Below are 20,977 nucleotides of genomic sequence, written 5' to 3'. Positions count from 1 at the left end.
CAATCGGCACAGGCAAAAGAAAACAAGAAGACAAAACAAAAACCTGAAAAGAAGCCAAGATAGGAATATTCCCAGGGCTGCATTTAATACTAACTGTCCCTCCCTGCTTCTCATAAAACTGTTTTTTAAGCACACCCTTCCCTGACCTTTTAATATGCAGTTTTGCAATCCCTGTGTGCCACTACCCACCTCCCACCACCTGTGCTTGAAGGCAAAGTAAACACTACAGCACCTGTGCAGACTGCCCAGTGCAAGGCACTTACTTACCATACACCTTTGTGCCCATACTAGAGGCTGAGAGTGCTCTCAATGAGACACCTACAGTACTAATTCTTTGGTAGCAAATACACGCCAATAGCCACATTTTTAAAGCTACGTGGACAGTTAAAGGGACCGATAAGCAGCTACAGTATTGAACTGCCACTGAAACCCATAGGTGTTTGGTGCCTTTGTGCATCAGAACAAGTCTCTAGATATGGAGCTCCCTGCTTAGGTGCCCGTTTCAGAGCCTAGTCCCAAGTGTTTACAGGGCAGCACAGACTAAAGAGGTTTCATGCGCCCTGCCTAGTGTCCTGTGTTCAGGGACCTGAGGAAGAAGCTTTTCCATGGGAAAGCGCATCTGAGGTCCCCACTGCACAGCTGGTCCCAGAAAAGCTGCCGCGCTAGGAAATTCCTACCTTTTGTATCATGTCTGGAGCATCAGGGCTGCAGCAAGGCTCTCACGCTCCCCGCTGAGGCAAAGCTCAGGTGCTTCGAGTGGGCCGAGTGGGAGCAATAGGGTGCCCATTCGTCCGGTTTTATAGAGGACAGCCCGCTTTTCTGCTACTCCGTCCTCTGTCCAACTGAGCCGAAACCCGACGCCTTTATGTCAGACTGGTGGAAGTCTGCGGAGGAAAATAGAGGACATAAAGGCGCCCGGTTTCGTGTCAGTCGGACAGAGATGCAGAAAACTGGCTGTCCCCTGTGAAACCCGACAAATCGCCACCCTAGGCAGCACTGGGCTTGGGGCGCCTGGTGAAACACCCAGCGGACGCTTTCCGGGGTGCCCCTTGTGTTGGGGTGAAGTGGGCTGGGGGTGAGCGGGCGGGGAGGAGGCCTCCCTTGCATGACTATGACTCCGGCTGGAGAACAGCAGGGACGTGTGCCCCGGGGGAGCGTGGCGACCACCTGCAGGTGGTGGCAGCACTTCTTTTGGGGGTGCCCCACCAACTCAGGGGCCCCCCACGCCTCCCCAGTTACGTCTATTGGGAAACCCTGCGTCGCTGGGAAAGTGGAGGTGCTGCAACGACCTGGTGACACCTCCACCCTCGCAGGTGGCGGAAGCCCCGCCCCCGGCCGCTTGGGGGGGGGGGCCGCGCCCCGCCCACACCGCTCTTCGCGCCGCTGCCGGGCCCGAAGCCCCGCCCCCGCATAGGCCCCGCCCCCCGCGCCCGGGGATGGGAACGAGCATGGGGTGGGGCCTGACAGTACGCATGCGCGCGGATGAGGCGCGAGCGGTGAGCGCGGTGCGGGCGGGCGCAGCGAGGCAGGGGCCGTCGCCGCCTCCGCCCCCCGGCCTTCCCCTGCCCCCAGCGCGGCCGGGTCAGTCGCCAGCCCCGGGCCGCGTGGAGGATGGAGGGGGGGGAGCCGGTGTTCCCAGGGGCGTTTTGCTGCTTCCTTTTCCCTCCCCCCACCGCTCGCTTGTAACCAGGTTTCTTTCTCCTCCCCCTCGGCAGCACGGGGGTCGTGGGTCGCGGATGGCGAGCTCGTGATGTGGCCGTGCCCGGAGCCGACGTCTGCGGGTCCGTCCGGCTGGTGGGTGAGTGCACGCGGGGGTTGGACATTGACGGCGCGCCCGGTGTCTTTATCCCATGCTTGCTCCTCGCTCGCCTGGCGTTTCGCAGCTGGGGGGTGGTTATAACAGCCCCCGCGCATCGACGAGAGGGGCGTCCTGACCGGTCGTGAAATCCGGCGCGTCGAGAGACGTCGGGGCCGGTTGCAGGAGGCGTGGAGCACTTCCCTGTGTGGGTGACATCTGATTGCCGCTGCCTGAGCAGAAGGGGACCTGGGGGGTCGATGCCATTCGGGCCTCGCCCCCCCGCCACCTCGAAGGCACGCATTGCGATCTGTTTTTTTCGTGGGCTTGGTTTATGAGCAATCGAATTAGACTGTCCTCCCCCTTTCTGCCTTGGTGAGCTGTCTGGTACCCTAATTTGTTGCATCTAACTACATATATGTGTGTGCCGGTAACTGCAGAACTCAAGCGTAGAGATGGTCTAAATTAATTTTCCATTTCCTTACCATCTTCTCTCTGAACGGGTGCAATAAAACAGCACTTTGGACAGAGACTTGCGAGGCCTGAGCTGGGACTAGAAGCCCGGTGTCCTGTAATGACTGATCCTGCTTATCCTGGGACTTCTCTCTAGTGTGATGATGAGGGAGAAGGCTAATAGACCGCTCTTTTTTTTTGTTATATAGTTGTCTCATTTAATGGGAGAGGTGTCATACTGAGCAGTATTTTCCAGTATGATCAGAACATTTCTCTCTCTGTGATACAGGACTCTGTGCGTGTGTTTCAAAGACTGTTATAGCAACCTCTGTTCAGCGCATTTGAAACACTTGGATCATAGTAATGTAACTGAGGAGTAAACATGGCATAAATGCATCCATTTCCACAGAACAGGGACAGACCTCCTAACATTTTTACTTGGTAACATACAATTTGTTTCCTTCCCCGCAGATGTCTTTTCATTCCAGTGTTGCAAAATTGCGTTAGCCTTGGGTGAGCAATTTATTTTGACTGGCGTGTAAAATATTATACTTTCATATACATTCATTGTGATAAAGAGCAAGCAAGTATATTTTATTCCTGGGCTGGTAAATTTTCATGGTGATTATCCAAGGACTCTTAGTGCTATACGGTACCACAAACTTACCCTGGTATATTTGACAGTTTTATAATGTTTGAACATATTGTAGCCATCTGGAAGAAACAAGCTTATATTCCTTGGAGGATATGGAACGATTGGGAAGATAAAAGGAGAAAAGTGGGGTCAGAGTCTAGCAGCATGCAGCTGTAAGACCTACTATTTGGGACAATTACAGAATTAAAAGCATTAACGTGGTGAAAGTAGGTGTATTTATAATGTACTGGAATATCATTACATTGCCAGAAGAAAATTGGTTTTACTGAATTAACTCGCAGTTCAGTATTGCATTGTGTCATCTTTATCTGAAAAGTGTCCATCCAAATTAAAGTTGCTGGTGTAGTTTCTGAATTAACAAGTGAGGCTTGAGCCTGATCAGCCTAGATGGCAGTAGGGACTGATGATTATTAACCTTAAGCGTTTATGTAGGTTGTTAACAAGACATTCCAGTGTAAATGTGCTGCTTCAGTATGGATCTGTCACTGTCGTCTTTTTAAAAATGTTAGTTTTGAGCCTTCCTGTGATAGAAATAAGGTTATTTCACTGAATACCAGGAAAAAGAAAGCTTCCTAACTTAGTCTTAGACGATGGAACAGATTTCCAAGGAAGTTGTATAGAAGTCTTTTTGCTTGGGGCACTTAACATTTAGAATGGGGATGGTACCGGCTAATATAAAATAGGGAGCAGTCTTGCCTTGGCTTTTTTCCCTGGAGCTCGTCCTTTTCAAACTTACCTTTTGAAGAGTAAATATTTTGCCATTTGCATGCACTAGACTGCATAAATTTCAAAACATGCTGTGTGCAACCCCCATTTCAAATGTATAAGTTGAACTGGGTGGTGTTCTGTCAGTCTATTCAAAGTATGTTATTTTCCCCAGGATCCATCTTAAAACTGTTTCCTTGCCCATGGTTATATGAGAGCGTTTGTTTGAAGGGAAATTCTGACTAAATTCCCAGGCCTTATCCATATTTTCTTCTGCAAACAAGTGCACTCGGGATACTGGTTCCAGCATAAAACGGGCAGGATTGCTTTCACTGGAGCTTCCTGTTATAATATTGGCAGAATATCTCAGTAACAGTCTCTTTCCATCTCTCATATCTGTAAGGGCTGTTGCCTTACATGTATTGGTTATAATGATACAACATCTGCTGATGTGCTGCTGAGGAAGGGAGAGAGATGGAATGGTGGAAAGTCTAAAGGAACATGGTTAACTTGAAAGGATTCTAGAAATTTGAATGGAGCAATTGCTGTCATGGGACTACAGCAATATGTGGCTTCAGCCAGGTGTAATATGGGTTTGTGTCCTTGCACAGCAGTCATAGTGTTCTTGACACCTAGTTTGCTGCTGCTCCTGCTGTTTCAGCTACAGGCCTCTGCCATGCTGAGGCAGCCAGTTTTGTTAGGTTATGCCATCTTGTTTGTGGGATAGTTTTATGATGGGCATGAGAAAGGGGAAGCAGCCTAGGAAGAGACCCATAAAAGTTTCCTCACTTATCCTAAGCAAAACTTGCACTTGGAAGTGAATCTCTGATGGGGGTAATCAGCTGTGCCACCTGTACTGAATGATACCACCAGAGCAGAACACAAACCATCTCGTACTAAGAACTGCCAGTCCATTTGCCCAAAACTATGTTGTGGCTTCCACTTCTCACTCTCTTTCCAGGCCCTGAGAACCAATAGCTGGTATTCGTTTTTAAAAATAAATCCTTTTTTGTATCTGATCTAAAATGGGCCAACAGGCATGAATGGTTAAAATGCATGGATTTGTATAGTGGCAACCATTTTCATGTTAATCCTTTATACTGTACCAACTGGCTGAGTACAGTTAACCAGTCTAAGTATAGGGATTTGCATATTGATTATGTACAGAAATAGCAGCATGGCCATTATTATGTAGATTAGGTGCTCTAGTAAATTATGGCTCAGAGGATAACATAATTGAAAAATAGTGCAGCTGTGGGCACTACTTTCTTAATAGCCTGAGCTCTGTTTGATTGAAACTAAAAAGTTTTTAACTTTAATTTTGAAGATAAATAAAGTAGGTAACTTAGATCTGTAAGCAAATAGGGAACTTTTGATTGCATAGATATGTAGAGACAGCAAATAAAATATCTTAGTTAATTTAGAGGAACAAATCCATTTTAAATGATCAGGTTAGGTAAAAGGATAGAAAAAGGCAGAAGTTCAAGTTGCCATTCTTCAGTTGATAGGTGTTGAGCTTGTTGTCAGGAGACCTGGATACTATTCCTACTTCTCTTTGACATGCTGTGATACTTTTATACTCTGGTTCCATTTCCTCTTATAAAAATGGGATAATGCTACTCGCCCTGCATTGTAAAGGACTTTAAATACTTTGGCTGAAAAAGCACCAGTATGTATTTATGCTTGTGTTAATTATCGATGTGTCCAAAGCGAATATTAAGTTTAGGTAGAATTTTTGTTTCTAGAGACATAACTTCTGTTGTAAAATTGTAACCATGGAATAGAAGTCTGAGTTTTATTTATTAAATGCTTTAAGCCTTTCAGTTTACAGACATTTTAATAACTTGTGCAGGCCATGTACGCACAGAGGTTTTCCAGTTTTACCCTCTGCTAACACAGCTTTCCACCTATGTAGACTGGGGCTTTTAGGTTGGAGCTGTTATTTATAGGAATATCATCAGATTTTTGGGATATTTTTTAAGTTGCTTTTCCTGTTGCTGGAATCCACTTGACTATACCAACATACCATACTCCTGCATCATGGGTTATATAATGACCCTTTAGAAGTGAGTTTGAAGTAAGTACAGACTGCTCTTTAAACTAGTTACTAAATTGGATTTACTTCACCAGTAATGGAAAGGAAGATGATAATGTTTAAGTTGGCATTGACTTTCCACTCTGTTTTCCTCTATCTAAAAAGAAACTGTGGTGGCAGCATTAATTGTTGCTTCCCTGCTGCCAAATTTCAGGATCTGTTGGGAGTCCTGTGGGTTGGATAGTGTGGCCCTACACATGAGATTGGACAGGCAGGCAGGACTGGAGTCTGATTGGGGTGGCATAGGGCCTGACTGTGAGGGATCTGGTCCACGGAGTGGCCCTATGCTTATCTGGCCAATGGGGCTGAAAGGCTGAGCATCACCGATATGCTATATTGAATATTTTCAAGCTTTAAGCAGTTGGTATAGCTATTTAGTATTCATTGACAGATTATTACCCCTCAGACAAAATTTGATCTCACCTATGCATGGAAAGGTCTAGAGTACCCATAGATTTGCACTGGTGTAATTGAGAACAGCATCTGTTTCCATGGTGTGTTTAGAACAAAGTACTGTGAATATCTTTTACTATAGGGTATTTTAGGAACCCACATTGTATTCCAGTCTGGTTTCTGTGGCTGAATTGGGCAACGGCTTCTGAGCAGGTCATCGAATTATTAGTGGTTTGGGATGGGGGGCAGGACTGTGAACTGGAATCCTGTTTCAGCATGTGATCAGTGAATAGCTTGGCAGGTTGTCTTCAGAGCTTCATGCAACTGTTACAGTAATGAAAGGGTGGGAGGCAGTGTTGTTTAGTGGACTGATTATGGTTCCTGGAGTCTGAGAAGTTAAATTCACTTCCAGGTTTTGTCAATGGCTCATGAAGGGTCAGATCCACGAAGGTATATAGGGGTCTAAATAACTTTTGGTAACAGGTCTGAGAGACCTTGAGCAAGTAAGTCACTTCTCAGTGGAATGCAGTAGTCTTCCCCATATCTGAAGAGGGTCAATAATGTCTACCTACCTTTTGTGTAGTGCTTTTAGATGCTTACATGAAAAGTGCTCAGCTAAATATTTTATTACTATTTACTTACTGGCAAATCTAGAAAATCAGTGTTGCTAAAAGTAACCCAGATAGTGGGGTTGCTTTTTACAAGTGTCTAGGAGATTATTGCCTCCAAAATAAAACTATGTTTAATCTTTTCCGTATCTTTTATTATCAGAAGGATGATGATCATCTGCTAAACAAGTGTCTAATAAAGTTTAGCAAGATATTTAGACTTTAAATTGCTTTGATTAACAGAGTAAATTGCCACATAGAATCCTTGCTGCTAATCAATTAGTAGTTTTCCCTAATTGATTTTACTAACAGTGTTCCCTGAAAATGATCAGATGAATCCTTCAACCCTTGCATTTAATCAAAGTCATATAGGTGCACATGTTGGGGGGGGGAGGGGAGGAGAAAGAAAGTTTGCAGCGGTTAGTATTAAAGAAGCAGTTTGTGTTTTGGCATCACTGTGAAAACAAGCGAGGCAGCAGGATTTGGAGAGCCAAGGGAACTGGCTTGAGTCTTGCAACTGGAGCTGTCGCATTGCAGGCTGACCTCATGCAAGGGGAAGAGAGAAGAGCAAAGATAGGCAGAGCAGCTAGGAGAAGAATGGGAGGGATATAGAGGATGGGTGTGGAGGGGAGAAGAAGGAACTTGGTTTAATTTAGGGAAACCTTACTGGAAGGGGACCTTAGGAAACAGTAGGCCAGGTTTTTGGAAATAATAGATACCTAATATTCAGAGACCTACCCATTGACTTCAAAGTGAGTTAGGCACCTCCATGCTTTTGTACAAAAAACATTCGTGGTTAACATCTGCTTGATGCAGACTTGGAACATGTCCACACTAATACTGTTTTGCTGGTGTAGTGTACTGGCATAGCCAAGCTAGGCACAAGTCACACCTGATTATCACAGGTATGCTTAAGAAGATTGTAAGGTAGACCTAGACTTAACCTTTCCTGACAGAAATTTCTCTTTCTTTTAAAAAATTGTTTCAAAATCATGACAGCATAGGTTGTAGAACTGGCTGCTGTTTGGGATTACAGCTAGTCAAAACAAGGACCTGATCCTGCCCAGCTTACTTCCTTGGGAGTTTTGTAGGACCGTGAACAGGGCTGTAGTGAAGAAAACTGTTCTTAGACAAGGCCTGTTTTGAGAATTGCTTTATATGTTGCTATTTCCTTTGAGTATTTGCTTGAATTTATGCTTTTACTCCTTGTTTTGAACCACAAACGCTTTTGTTTGATTTCACAATAGCTAACCTATGTGCTTATTGTATAGAAATCTATTAAGTAAACTCAGATTTTTCCCCTTTAAAGTTTCCCCCTGTCACACACCTTTCCACCCTTCAAAATTGTAATTGATATAACTGACAATTCACAATATTGAAGTTGCTTTATCCAGAATTGAGGAAGTATAATCCTACTTCAGTAACTTCTTGCTGTAACTTGCAAGTGTGGTTGTTGTCTTCCCAGTCCAGGATGTTTTGAGTTGCATTATATAAATAATGATAATTTTCCTACCTAGAATAAATGCATCTATTTTGAATACTTATGGTTGGTTGCTTCTTTCTTTAATACTGCAAGTAATACTGTAGTTAAAAAGAAAAATGTGGTGACTGATTTGTCTTTTATTTTTTTTTTAAACCAAGTAGAATCTGTGAAGTGAATGAATGAGGAATAGTTTCACATGTGTGCTCAGGAAACAACAGTTAATTTTTCTTTTTTCTGCAAGGCGTTCTCATAATGTATTCCTCAAGTGTAAATGAGATTCCAGAGTCCTTTAGTTGAATGATGTGCAGGCAAGCTTTGGATGTAAAGTTCAGTCATTGTAACTGCTGCAGCTTCATTCATTGAAGAAACTGGAACAACAGTTTGTTTGTAACGACCCTGCAACTGAGTACAAAGGCTCATCTGACCTTTGAACCTTGGTGCCTTTGCATCTGAAGGAGGAATTGTTAATGAATGGGTAGGACTGCCCCCCACCCCAACTTTCCCCAGGAATGTTTAATGTCATTTCTTCCAATTAACAGATGGAAAAAGAACTCTTGTTGATTTTTATATGACTAGGTACCTTCCTACCACTCTGATATGATGCTCTTGTATGTTGAGGAGAAGGAAGGGAAAAAAGTTGGCTACTACTGTTTGTTTTAAAGGATTTTTTTGGTAAGTGCGGTTACGTTACTTAAAAGTCTCACTTTGTTTGTTGCATGCTACTTGGCTGAAATCACGGTCGTGAAAATATTGTCGTTTTATGTCATGATTATCTCTTTGATCTCTAATGTGATTATTTTCTCACAACCAGTAGGAGGCAACAGGAAGGAATAGTTAGTCTTCTGAAGATATTGTTATCCTTCTATATAAATGTGCTGACTGCCTCATTCCCTGTTACAGTTTTTAGCAAGTTGAAGCAGTGTCTTGTAATAGTTATAGTCATCAATTCTTAAAATTCAACAAGGTGAAGAGTAAATCATACAGGTTTTGAAATTAGATAAGCCATGTTGAGCCAATAGAGGCTTTAAAACATTCATGCCACGTTCCTGCTCAGCCTTAAGTATGCAAGCTTTTAGTTTCTGCACAGAATATGCAGAAAAGTAATCTTTAATATATTTTTATTGCTCATTCAAACGCCTTGTCCTGTATACATGTGCTCGCACATATGTTCATGTGCACAGTAATCTAATCTAAACACTGCCCTCTGAAGAAATATCATGGATTTGCCTTGTTCAGAGAGAGGAAAGAGGAGTGGGATTACACTGCTGACCCCACTGGGCTGGAGACTGGGTGTATTCTAGAACCTGTACCACCAAAAAAGCCCTCAGGAAGTCAGAGCTGTCCAAGTGCCAACACTGCTGTGGTTCTGGGGGCCCCTGCCCTCCTCTAGTCTAGCACCTGAGAGAGAGCTCAGTCACCAGAAGGTGACTGTATCAGTTTGCATGAGAGTGGCATCCAGCATCTGTAGCGTGATTGACCCTGGCCGTCTTCACTCTTGGGTATTGTTGTTAGTGTCCTTAAGGACATTTTTTTGTTTTTCGTTTATGTTTTATATCTTGTCATGCTCTAGAAATCTGGCCAAGGAAAAGCAGCAGCAACCAGGGATACTTTTCAAACAGATCATTAGTACAAGTAGTGGTTCTTGTTACTGTTTCAAGAAGAACAAATTCCACTGCATTTTGTTGTGCGCAAGGTGATTAAACATGTTGTTTCTCAAAGGAGTGTGAAGAGCTTTGGATGGCACTTTAGTAAAGTTGTAGCCTCCATGGGTTTGCATGATTCGTTCCTCCCTTTGCCTGTTCTCTTGTTCCAAAAGCAAGATTGAAGCTTTGTCTGTCACATAGACCACTTCTGAAGACAGAGACCGCCCCCCCGCCCCCGTTAGCTTCCTGGTCTGGATTATGTAACATCAGTAATAAAAGGACCTTCAAGGGTAATCTTCTTTCAAGGGTTGATTCTGAATCTGGGCTACTGCGAATCTTGGAAATGTGTGGGAACATGGGGATGTGTGAACATCTTCTTGTTTCTATATAACACGAGCTGGCTGTTACTACTTTCGTTGCTACTACAGAAGCACTTAGGTAGTAGGTAGCACTAATATGTCACTTTTACAGGGTAACACAATACTTGCTCTACTTGCCTGGACAGATATAGGGACCATCTAAAGAGTAAATTCTCTTGCCTTATAGTGAAATGCTGCTGAGTTTATGAGCATCCCAACTAGTATTTTTTTAGTCTTATACATTTTCTTGCGTTTCCTCAATAATGTTTCTTCCACCTGTCTTTTAAAAATAGCTTATTTCTCTTTGATGTAATCAGCCGGTCTGTGCACTAGCAAGCCTCTTATTTATAGGGTTGGTTTGACATCCTGAGCAATCTTTTTTTCTTTTTTTCTGTTTCAGTCGCCACCTGTTGTCAAGGGGAAATAATCTTCCTTGTCTTGGCTGGCATAGGACAACTCAAGGAAAGCGTGTCATCATTTAATGAATGAATGGAGCATGTAGCCATAAATAGAGCCAGTTTTGAATGCAGCCAGAAAAAGCAACCGCACTTTCTTTTTTATTTTCACAGTACTTAATATTATAATGTAGGTGTTTTTCACTTTTGGAAGCCGAGCATATGTATAAACAAATTAAAATAAACACTTTAAGCACTGGCCTTTCACTGTAAGGAAGGTGCACAAAATGGTGACTGGCATAGGTTTAGGCAGCTCAAACCCTGTTGTTATATGCAGGGAAACCAACAGAGAGCACATTTTAACCCGTCACAATCCATATCTCCCCTGCTTCCCAAATGCACGCATTGGCATAAATCAAGAATAAAGTTGTAGCCCAAAAAAAGATGGGGCATTTCAGTGCAAGAATGTGCAAAGTTTAAATAGTTTTATCTCTTCCAGAAGTCTAGGTATCCTCAGTAACTTGAAGTTGATATTCTAAAACAGAATGCTTTTATATCCCTTCCAAAAATAATAGATACCTAGAGATTTGGAGGGGATATTAACCTCCCCCCTCCCCCCAGTGCACAGCCTGCAGGGGTTAGGGGTGGAGGAAAGGGGGTTTCTGTCCCCCCAGCCACCCTAGCTCTGCAGTGCACCAGAGTCCAGCCAGGAGGAGGCTCTAGGGTTCCTCTTCCCATAGCTGTCCCTGTTGGGCTCCAGTGCAACCTGAACAGGGGGGCTGTAGGGAAGAGGGATCTGGGGATTCCTCCCCAGCAGCAGCCCTGGCCATGCAGCGGCTTGAGGAGGAAGGTGAAGGAGAAGTGGTACAGGAGAGGGGCTTCTCCCCCTGGCTGAAGTTGTCTGTGGGCTTTCGCATGTTAGCGCCTTCCCCTGTCCCAGGAACATGGGAAGAGTGGAGGGGACAAGCTGGGCTGCAAAGCCTGGCTCTGACCACACATCCACCCATCTGTCTGCCTGCAGTAGAGCACGCTGCTGGCGGCATTGGGGCTGCCAGGAGTGGGGAGAGGGCAGCTGCAGCAACAGTCTTCAGAGGAGAGACTGGAGGTGCTGCTGAGTGGCAATGGCAGGACATTAAACTGGGGTAGGAGAGCTTTTTACCCCTTCATACTGGGGCTGGGCAGCATGGCACCCTTAATGGGATCTCATGGCACCCTGGTTGAGAATCACAGCTCTACATTTCATATTGATTAGCATGGGTGATGAGGTGCTAGATCAGTGGGGTGTTGGTTTGACTGATAATTCAGCAAATGATGACAACAACTAATGACCTTAACTCCTATCTGTCAGCTGTCCTTTTTACATGTGAGATGCAGGGGTGAGTTGGCTTTTGGAGCATGTCCAGAAAGCTAGTACTTCGAGGTCTTACTGGACCAAGACAAGACTGCCAAGTCCAGAGGTGAGGATTTTTCCAGACGCCGGCTTCTTGATCAACCCAACAACTAACTAGGCACTTCTGTTTGTAACTTTTAAAACTTCATGCATTTATTATTGTGCCCCCACCTGTCCCCCTGCGGGAGGTGGCTTAAGAACTGGAAGTCTACCTACTGTACATGTAACTGGCAAATCTGGTAGAAAAGTACAAAACATCCCAAATTAAAAACTGTTTAAAGCCAATAAATAAAATACATCTGGATGCGCCCTATGAGCCAAGAGTATGTTCTCATTGTAAAAAGTACCAGTGACATACTGGGTCATATTAACAGGACTGTCACTTGCAAATCAAGGCGTGTAATTCTTCTGGTTTGTTCAGTGAGGCCTTGCCTGGAGTATTGTCTAGTTTTGGGCCCTACACCTTCAAGAAGGATGTGGACAGTTTGGGAAGAGTCCAGTGCAGAACAACAAAAATAATTAGGAGCCTGGGAGGCAAGATTTAGGAGGAAAGTCTGGAAGAGCTAGCACTATTTAGTCTGGAGAAGAGAAGACTGAGGAGGGATTTGATAACAGTCTTCAAGTATCTGAAGGACAATTAGAGAGAGGATAGAAATGAGGCTTTTTTTTCAGTGGCTGTAGGGGATAGAACTAGGAGTAATGGCCTCAAGCTGCAGCAGGAGAAATTGAGGTCAGATATTAGGAGAACTTTTCTGACGGTCAAGCACTGGAACAGGCTACCTAAAGAAAACGTGGAATCTTCATCCTTGGAAGTTTTTCAAAAGCAGGTTAGATAGAGACTTGGCTGGGATGGATTAGTCGGGGCCTTGGGCAGGGGGCTGGACTAGATGACCTAATAAGGTACCTTCCAGTCCTACTTCCCTATGATCCTATGCAAGGACAACTGGCAACATGCAACATGCAATTTAAACAAAATTAAAAGTGTTTTGCATTTTACTTTAAACTCTGCAAATTTGGACCCTATGTGGATTGCACTGGGAAGAAAATCCAAAAGGTGATGCTCAGTTCTGAGTACCATCAGCCATCTGTCGCATGAACTACATAAGAAGAAAGCCCTTGAAATATTTGATTAGCAAGTTATGTAGTCAGTGAAATGTTATTCCACTGAACTGGAGAGGGATAGTATCGTGCATCTTTCAAAACATCTTCACCTAATTCAGAAGGAAACTTTTTGTTCTTGTATCACTCACTCCAGGTACATCTGGTGTAGCCTGCTCTGTCAAAATCTGGATTTAATTATTAAAGCACAGTTAACTTCTAAGATATCAAGTCGAAATGAAAAATTATAGATCAGTGGTTTAAAAATTAATTTGGGAGGTCTTATAGCCAGAAACCATGTGTGTGGAGGAGGGAGGCCATATGGCTGCTAAATATAACACAACTTTCTCTTGAAAGCTTTCTAAAAAGTACAGAAGTTCACAATCTGGTATCTGTGTATTTTAATAAGAAAATGTCAGAGAACTTATGAGGAATCTTATGATGTGGCAAGTGCGAGCTACGGTAATAGGATTTGGGGCAAAAAGGATTTGAGTACCTACTGTGAGGAAACTGAGGGTGCCCAGCATTTCCAGTGAGGTTCTTAGCACCTTCAAGTTTGAGACTTTTGGGCACGTCCAGATGAGTGCGGATGTTGGTTCCCTGGGGACAAGCAGCAGCAGTGCACCTTCACCACAGCTACTTGTCCCTGGGGAATGCTGGTGCCACATGTGCTTTGGTGTGCAGCAGGTTACTCTGGAGGCGGTAGGGGAGGCCCCACCAGCCTTACCTGGGGTCTTGGAGGCCTCCCGGGGCTGCAGCGGTGGTGATCCTGTCAAGTGGAGCGTGACCAGCAGCCGCAGTGTGGCTTTGGGAAGCCTGTGCTGCCTAAGTATGTACTGCTCCATTTATTTATTTATTTATTTTCTTCCATGGATTTCCAGGGGTCAAGAAAACTGGAGCAGTGCACACACAGGCAGCATGCCCTTTGCAGCGTGGAGGAAGCCTGACTGTGTGGTATGTGGCACTGCAGACATGTTTGCGGTGCCACATACCACACAGCCATGCTCATCTGGATGCGCCCTTTGAGAGCATTATAGTGACTCTGAGTCAATGTGGTGACCATGAGGGTGGCGGTAGCTGTCTGGCTTGTGTGGATAGTCAGTGTACAAGTTACTGCTCCTTCCCCTTGGGTTCCAGCAGCTTGCATTCTTGTTTTATTCATCTTCTGCATTATTGCAGTGCTGTGCTGAGATGCTAGAGAACTTGATCCTTTTGCATTCTTGTTTGTTTCTATTTACATAAAGACCTGGTAGACTAGGTGATGGTTGCAAGCTCTGGGAAAGGTATTGGTGCGTTTGTGTGTGGAGTGCATTTTGTTTTAATGCTCTTAACCTATCGTATTCCAGGGATAATATTATCAGGGTACATGTCTAGAGACTGATTATAGGTCTTAAGAAAAGAAACATGATCAAAGCAGGCTAGCATTTTTAATTTAACAAATATTCTTTAAAAAAATCGCTCCTAATTAATTCCTGAGAGAGACAAATATTAGCAAAATGTATTATTGCGTATTTTTTCTATGTAAGTTTGAACAGTGGGCAGTTTTGTTATCACTTGCCATCCAGGTCAGTTAAGTTCTGGGAAGAGAAAAAATGATTAAAAAATAGAATAGCAACCTCTCCACCCCCATTTTAATTCCATACTTGAAGTGTCCACTTTTTGTAGCTAAACTGCACTTATCTGGGTAAATGAAGATGACCTTTCCTATACAGGTATTAGCAATAAGGTACCTTTAAACTAGTGGGGACTGACCTTTTTGATAGGCATGCCACAAATTAGGATTCATGTAATACTGCATTTTAGGCAACAGAAGTATAGTTGGTTGTTCATTAATAACAGTGACTTAGCAGTTTTCATTTTCAAAGTACAGCACAGACCTTAATTAATTTTCATAACAGCCTTTCAAGTTGGTAAATATCCCACTTTGTAGATGAGGAAACTCTAGAAAAGACACGCAAGATGATTTACCAAGGACAGAGTTGCGTCAGTGCTGGACTGACAGCTCAGAAGTTCTTGGCAGCTAATGCTTGGATCAGTCCTCCAGGCCTTGTTACCTGTTTTATTTATTCATTTAAAACTTTAATTTTAACAAGTGCCTAATTCCTAATTTTTAGTGCTTGAACGTGTGTATGAAAAGAATATCTGCTGTGTTTAATGCTTTTGCACATGCACATTCAAGTTTATCTTCTACAAAGGTGTCTGCAGATCCAGAAATAACACGTCTGTACTTTGCATGGGGCATTGTGTATGCTAAGGGTACACCGATGGAGATTTTGGTGGCTGATACCAGTAGCTGATATTTAAGGAGGCATATCGGCCAATACTAATGGAATTTCTGATATAGCTGTGTGCAGCTGGTAAGTCTGTTGTGGTAGAAGGAGAGCAGGGGAGGAAGGGGAATGAGGGGGTGCTGGCCAGAACAACACCCTCCGTGGTGAGGGAGGGAGGGGGCAGGGGCAGGTGTTGCTCAGCCGGGGTGGGGCAGGGCATGGGATGGAGCCTGTGGCTTGTTGGGGGGGGAGGGGGTGGCTCCCCCCGCGCACTGGGAAGAGCCGAGGCTGTGCTGGGTGGGTAGTGGTGATGCTGGGAGTGGGGCTATGGCAATTTGGAGTGGCTGTAACCCCCTCCCAGTGCTGCTGTTGCCTGCCCTGAGCCCAGTCCCTGCTGAGAAGAGCCTGGTGCAGCCCTGGCTCCAGCCTGCCCTCCCCACCCTGCTCAGATCCAGGGGCACCCCTCATCCCCATGCCCTCCTGGGCTGCACGTAGCAGCAGGAGTCGCCCCCACCTGCGGCAAGCTGCAGCTCTGTCCTGCTCACATGTTTCCCCCCCGCCCCCATCACAGGGGGCATTGATCTGCCCTCCCTGCCCCTCCTCTTCCACCACAATAGACTTGCTGCTGGGCTCTACTCCTAACCTGCCATGCCAGTGTGCTGTGCTGTGGCTGCACGCATGTACGGGCTTTTATTGGCGAAATTATCAGCCACTTCAGGCTGATTTCCGATGCAGCCAATTTTCTTTATATCAATACTGATCTGCTGTTGGGCCGATGGATCGGTACACCTCTAGTGTAAGGGCAACCAAAATTGCAGTTCTGAAAACTTGGACTACAATATTTAGATGACTTGCTTATTAGTTCATGTGGCATATAATACTTTGAAATCTGTAGAATATGCACTTTTTAATATATGGCTCAAGATGTGAAGAGCCTCAAAATTCCATTCAGTGGATACTTGCTCACTTAACACGAAGTTAATATAAAAGGGAGAAGAGGAAATGATGCAGATATTTAATTTGCAGAGTAGCTCCCAGGTAATTGTCTGTTAATTTGCATTATAGACCCAAGATGTTAAGACAGAACACTTATCTGAGAAGCTGCTTTCTGCTTGTGAAGAATAATGTGAGAATAACAAAATAAAAATGAGCCTGTTCAATCCATCTGGAGAGATGAATCATCAGTGAATGGCATTTAAAGGCAGTGATCATTTTAAATAACACTATGCTGCTAGCGCCTGGAAGAGAACAGTTCAGCTTCTTAAACAGGATATTTTTCACAAGCAATAGGGGACTTATTCTTTGTAAATATGGTTGTATTGGTTTGTAGTTCCTGAAAGTGAGGGACTGAAAACATAAACGTGGGCCAGAAATGCTGTGGACGTGTGGTGTAGTAGTACTTTATATTATCTGCCAGTCACTGTAAAATCCCTTAAAATGTGGAACTAGACATGCGTCCCAGTATAGTTTGGCCACTCAAAATCATTAATAGTATTCATGTTTACTGAGTACTGCTTTTTGTTGATCCCCTCTCCTGGTTTTTGAAACTCGGTTAAGTCTGCGGGTAATCAGATATGGGGGCAATCAGATATAACTCCTGCTGGAAGTTGTACCAGTTTGTCAGGACTGAATTTGGTGCAGTCTCTCTGGACCAGAGAAAGTTGGCAGCTAAACCATTTGCTTTAGCTCACGTGCTGAATATTGGACAGATTCTTAAATATAAACCGTAAAGTCAATGACTTGGACCTCTATACCTGATGGCAAAAACCCGGTCATATTTAACTTTGGTTGCCTTGTTAAGCGAACTCTCTCCACATTGACATGATGCCTCCAGAATGACTTGAGGGAAAGCCTCTTCTGCAGTTCACCTTCCTGTAGTTCAAGAGCAGCTGATCATTTGGCATGTGTGAGCTGTACAGTTGTATGGTGGTGTGTGTGTTTTATAAACTGCAATGTAGCGTCATTTAACTTAAGTTGCCCCAAGGACGAGGCATAAATTTGATTTGTTTTGAATTTGGAGAGACAAATGGCATTTCCACCCATGAGGTTTATTAATGACTTTCAGAAGTCCTAATCTGCCTGTTCTTATATTATTTTGGCATGCAGTACTGATGCACATTAGCTCATAGAAGAGTTTGAGAATAACTTTTGCAATATCTTTCTCAAAGAACGTATGCAAAGGAAAAGTGTCAGAAGCAGAGGTTTTGTGGGATTTACATATATAATCTTATTGCTGGATCAAGCTAGCACCCACTATTCAGTCTCAAAAGATTAGGAGGCCCACTTGCTTGCTGTACCATAACACAGACTTATGGCAGCATCCCCAGATGATTTTTGGTTACATCCTCATTCTTCAAAGGCTTAGATATGTGGTTAAATGTACCAGTGTAAATAGTTCTGTTGAAGTTCTGTATAAATGTTTGCAGTATATAAAAGTTAGATGTATCTGTAGTCTTTTTCTGGGTGGGGAGGTTCTGAAATACAAATGTCTCTGGATTCAAGTATTGATCTAGTAGACAGTAAAGATCTTGTTAAGTTATGAAACTGCCATCCCTAGATCTATAATATGATGAACAAATAAAACCTCCTATAGATCTCCTTCCTATCAAATAGTTCTCTGAAATACATTATCACATTTCTGAAGACTGCTTCGGTGTTCGTGCCAGTAAATCGGACACAGGCAAGCCTGAAAAGCGTAATGCATATAGAAGGCTCTTGGATGCAGTGGCAGGGAAAGGAAAGCATAAAAGGCTAGATGGATGAAGAACCAAGTATCTTTAGAATATCAGTGTCTAGAGGGACATGCATACCAATCCGAAGAATCAGGCAAATGGCCATATTTATGGGTGACTTTCAAGCAAGAACCTGGCTTCCTTTTCTGAAGGAATAAATTCTACTTGAAAAATGTTCGCCTTGTGGTGGTGGTGTTTTTAATAAAACCATGCTTTGGGGGCTGAAGTCTTAATATCTGCGCATTTGTTGCACAGTTGCTTCTTCAGTTGCTGTACCACCTGGTCAGATGATGCTTTGTACCTGCAGCTCATTTGTGAGCTCTGCTTTATGACATCTTGTTCCTTGGGGTTACTCCAAAGGGGTTTTGATTTATTTTCTACTTGGACTTCAGCCTAGACCACAGAGCATCTCATTAAGACGTAGGTTTTATTTTGTTTTACAGAAAAATCATCGTTGATACTTTACTCTTACCCAACATCTTTTTTGACATTAGAAATTGTATATTTAGTGTATTAATGCATGCATGTTTGCATGGAGTAAGGCTAACAGATGTTTTCGTAAGGCCTTAATTCTTGTTTGAACATCCGCCTGGAAGTTCACAAAGTAGCTGCTTTGTAAAAGTAACAATAACTAAAGGTGACATTTGAAAGAACTTGATGACAGTGATTAATGATTCGAAATGCCAGTAAAGTGGAATTGCTCTCTTATTTCAGTGTTGCATATAGCAAGTACAGCCAGCCTGTCCAATTTTTAAAGGTTAAAGGATGAACTTTTCATTTTGGGGCAAGTAGTGCCCTTTTCTTATGTAATTGTGGACAGCCCAGAACCAGTGAAGATTCAGCATGTGGGGAGAGTGGGTAGGATTTGGGGAGTGTCTAACGCAATCCATGTTTTCCTATTGCTTTGCAAAAGATGAAGGTATCTTGTTTCCAATTGTGGAGCAGCTTTGCATCTGTGTTCCGAATGCTGGGTCAGCTGAAGTTGATGGTCCAGCAGTGAAACTTTCTGGTGCTTATGTGGCCTACAGTACATATTCCCTAATGCTACTTCAAAAAATGCATTACTGCAATTGGTTCTTAAGGTTTCTACTTGTTAGACCCAGTCTTAAAATGCAAATAGTGTTGTATACCAATTGTCAAAGTCTAGAGGGGAAGAAAATGTTATTTCAGACCCCAGTTTAGCAAAGCATTGAGGTCTGTGATCTAGAACTTGCAGAATGTGAATAATCCCCGAATGTAAAATGTGCTTAACCTTATTAAGCAGTCTGTGGCATTATTCACTGGACTACTCATGCAGTTGTGATGGGCATGTCCTTGCGTGCTTTGCTGTCACATATAGGTCCTAGCATGTTGGTGCTTAACAAACAATCGCCCATTCCCAATCTCTCACTTCTTCTGTGACAGCTGTTACATATGTTTTCATAAAACAGTTTCAGAAGTATTGAGACCAGAATATGTAGAGCTATACAGAGGATGGAGATTTTGTGTACAGTGGATTTCAACGTGTTTTAAATTGTTTTGTTTTGATAACCTTGGGATAAGACACTTCGACACTGTTGGAGCTTTTTTCCCTGTTTTTTTCCCCTTCTTAACATTTTGTCACAATTACAGTTTTGCTGTAAGACCTTCCTACTCGGGCAACAGAGCTAGACTAGGATGTAAGTTAGAGAATTTCTATTTTATGTTGATGCCCTAGTTTCCCTTTGTTTTATTCTCTTGTTCGTTCTTCTGTTTTACAAGTTATTCTGTCCTCTTATAGCCTTTGTTCAGAAGGGTGGCATATAAATCAAATCAGTACGTTTTAACAGAATTGCATTCTCCAGAGGAGAATGGTTCTGTTGAACTTTTTTTGCTTCCTCTTAAAAATATTTCACTAGTATTTTAGGGCTTTGCGTGTCATGCCTGCATGTCTGAACTGATGGTGGGGTGGGATATTAGGAATTTTTTTTCTTTTATCAAATATTAAAACTGTTATCTGAGTCTAGTAGCAAATGTTTTCCAATAACATTTCTGACCAAATCGGCTCGCACTTCTCTTTTTTTGTTCGTCCTATTTACTTGCAAGCTGTTTTGTTTGTTCTTCTGATGCATTGCAATTAGAGGTGCACCGATACATCAGTCCGATATTGGATTGGTACCGATATAAAGAAAATTTGCTGCATCACGTATCTGCCTGATGGGGCCGATTAATTTGGCTGATAAATGCCTGTACTGTGCGCAGCTACAGCATAGCATGGAGCAGAGCCAGCAGCATGGAGAGCTGCCTCCAGCTGGTAAGTTGGAAGGGGAGGGAAGGGGCATGGGGGGAGGGTGCAGATCAATGCCCCTGAGGTGAGGGGGTGGGGCAGGGCCAGGCACTGACCAGTGGCAGGTGGGGGCATGGGACAGAGGCACGGCTGGTGTGGGAGGGGCGGCTCCCATCATTGCTTGCGCGGTGGGGGGGGGGGTGTTCCCAGGCTCTGGGCAGGGTGGGGCTGGCTGGAGCCGGTGACGCGTGGCTTGTCCCAGCAGGACCTGGGCTCAGAGCATGTGCCGGCAGCACTGGGAGGGGCTGCAGCCACCCCAGATTTCACTGCAGCTCTGCTCCCAGCTCTGTTTCTCTGGGTAGTGCCTGCCCCTACCCCCGCCCCCTTTCTCTCTCACCATGGGGGCACTGATCTGCCCCCCAGCCCCTTCCCTCCCCCCTCCCCTTCCACCACAACAGACTTACTACCTGGAGGCAGCTGTATTGGGAATCGGATTGGTATGGGGCAATATGCCTCCTTAAATATCGGCTGTCGGTATTGGCCCCCCAACTCTCTATTGGTGCACCCCTAACTGCAATGGTTCCAGGGTCCTGGATTCTCAGGAGTGCCTAGAAACTATTTTAGGACAGCTCAAGTCTCTCTTCCCTTTAGCTGTCTC

At 44.0% G+C, this 20,977-nt stretch overlaps 1 protein-coding gene across 6 annotated transcripts in view; it reads left to right on the top strand.

The window, feature by feature from the left end:
• The first annotated feature begins 1,475 nt into the window (after positions 1-1,475).
• The window catches only part of ARHGAP32 (Rho GTPase activating protein 32), a 450,132-nt gene continuing 430,630 nt past the window's right edge, over positions 1,476-20,977 (top strand). For 2 of the 6 annotated variants that reach the window (XM_090026884.1, XM_090026883.1), the window contains exons 1-2: positions 1,476-1,581; positions 1,716-1,798. In XM_090026884.1, coding sequence (XP_089883010.1) covers positions 1,751-1,798 — 48 coding nt within the window. In that variant the 5' untranslated portion in view covers positions 1,476-1,581; positions 1,716-1,750. Of the gene's footprint in view, positions 1,582-1,715; positions 1,799-20,977 lie in introns of those variants that run through there. The other 4 variants (XM_090026888.1, XM_090026887.1, XM_090026889.1 and 1 more) reach the window with 3 other exon arrangements.

This window comes from Crocodylus siamensis, chromosome 14 (genome assembly GCF_052110815.1).
Source record: "Crocodylus siamensis isolate JL-2025a chromosome 14, ASM5211081v1, whole genome shotgun sequence".
Taxonomy (NCBI): domain Eukaryota; kingdom Metazoa; phylum Chordata; order Crocodylia; family Crocodylidae; genus Crocodylus; species Crocodylus siamensis.
Note: the sequence above shows the minus strand (reverse complement) of the source record. Positions and strands in the feature narration are given on the sequence as shown.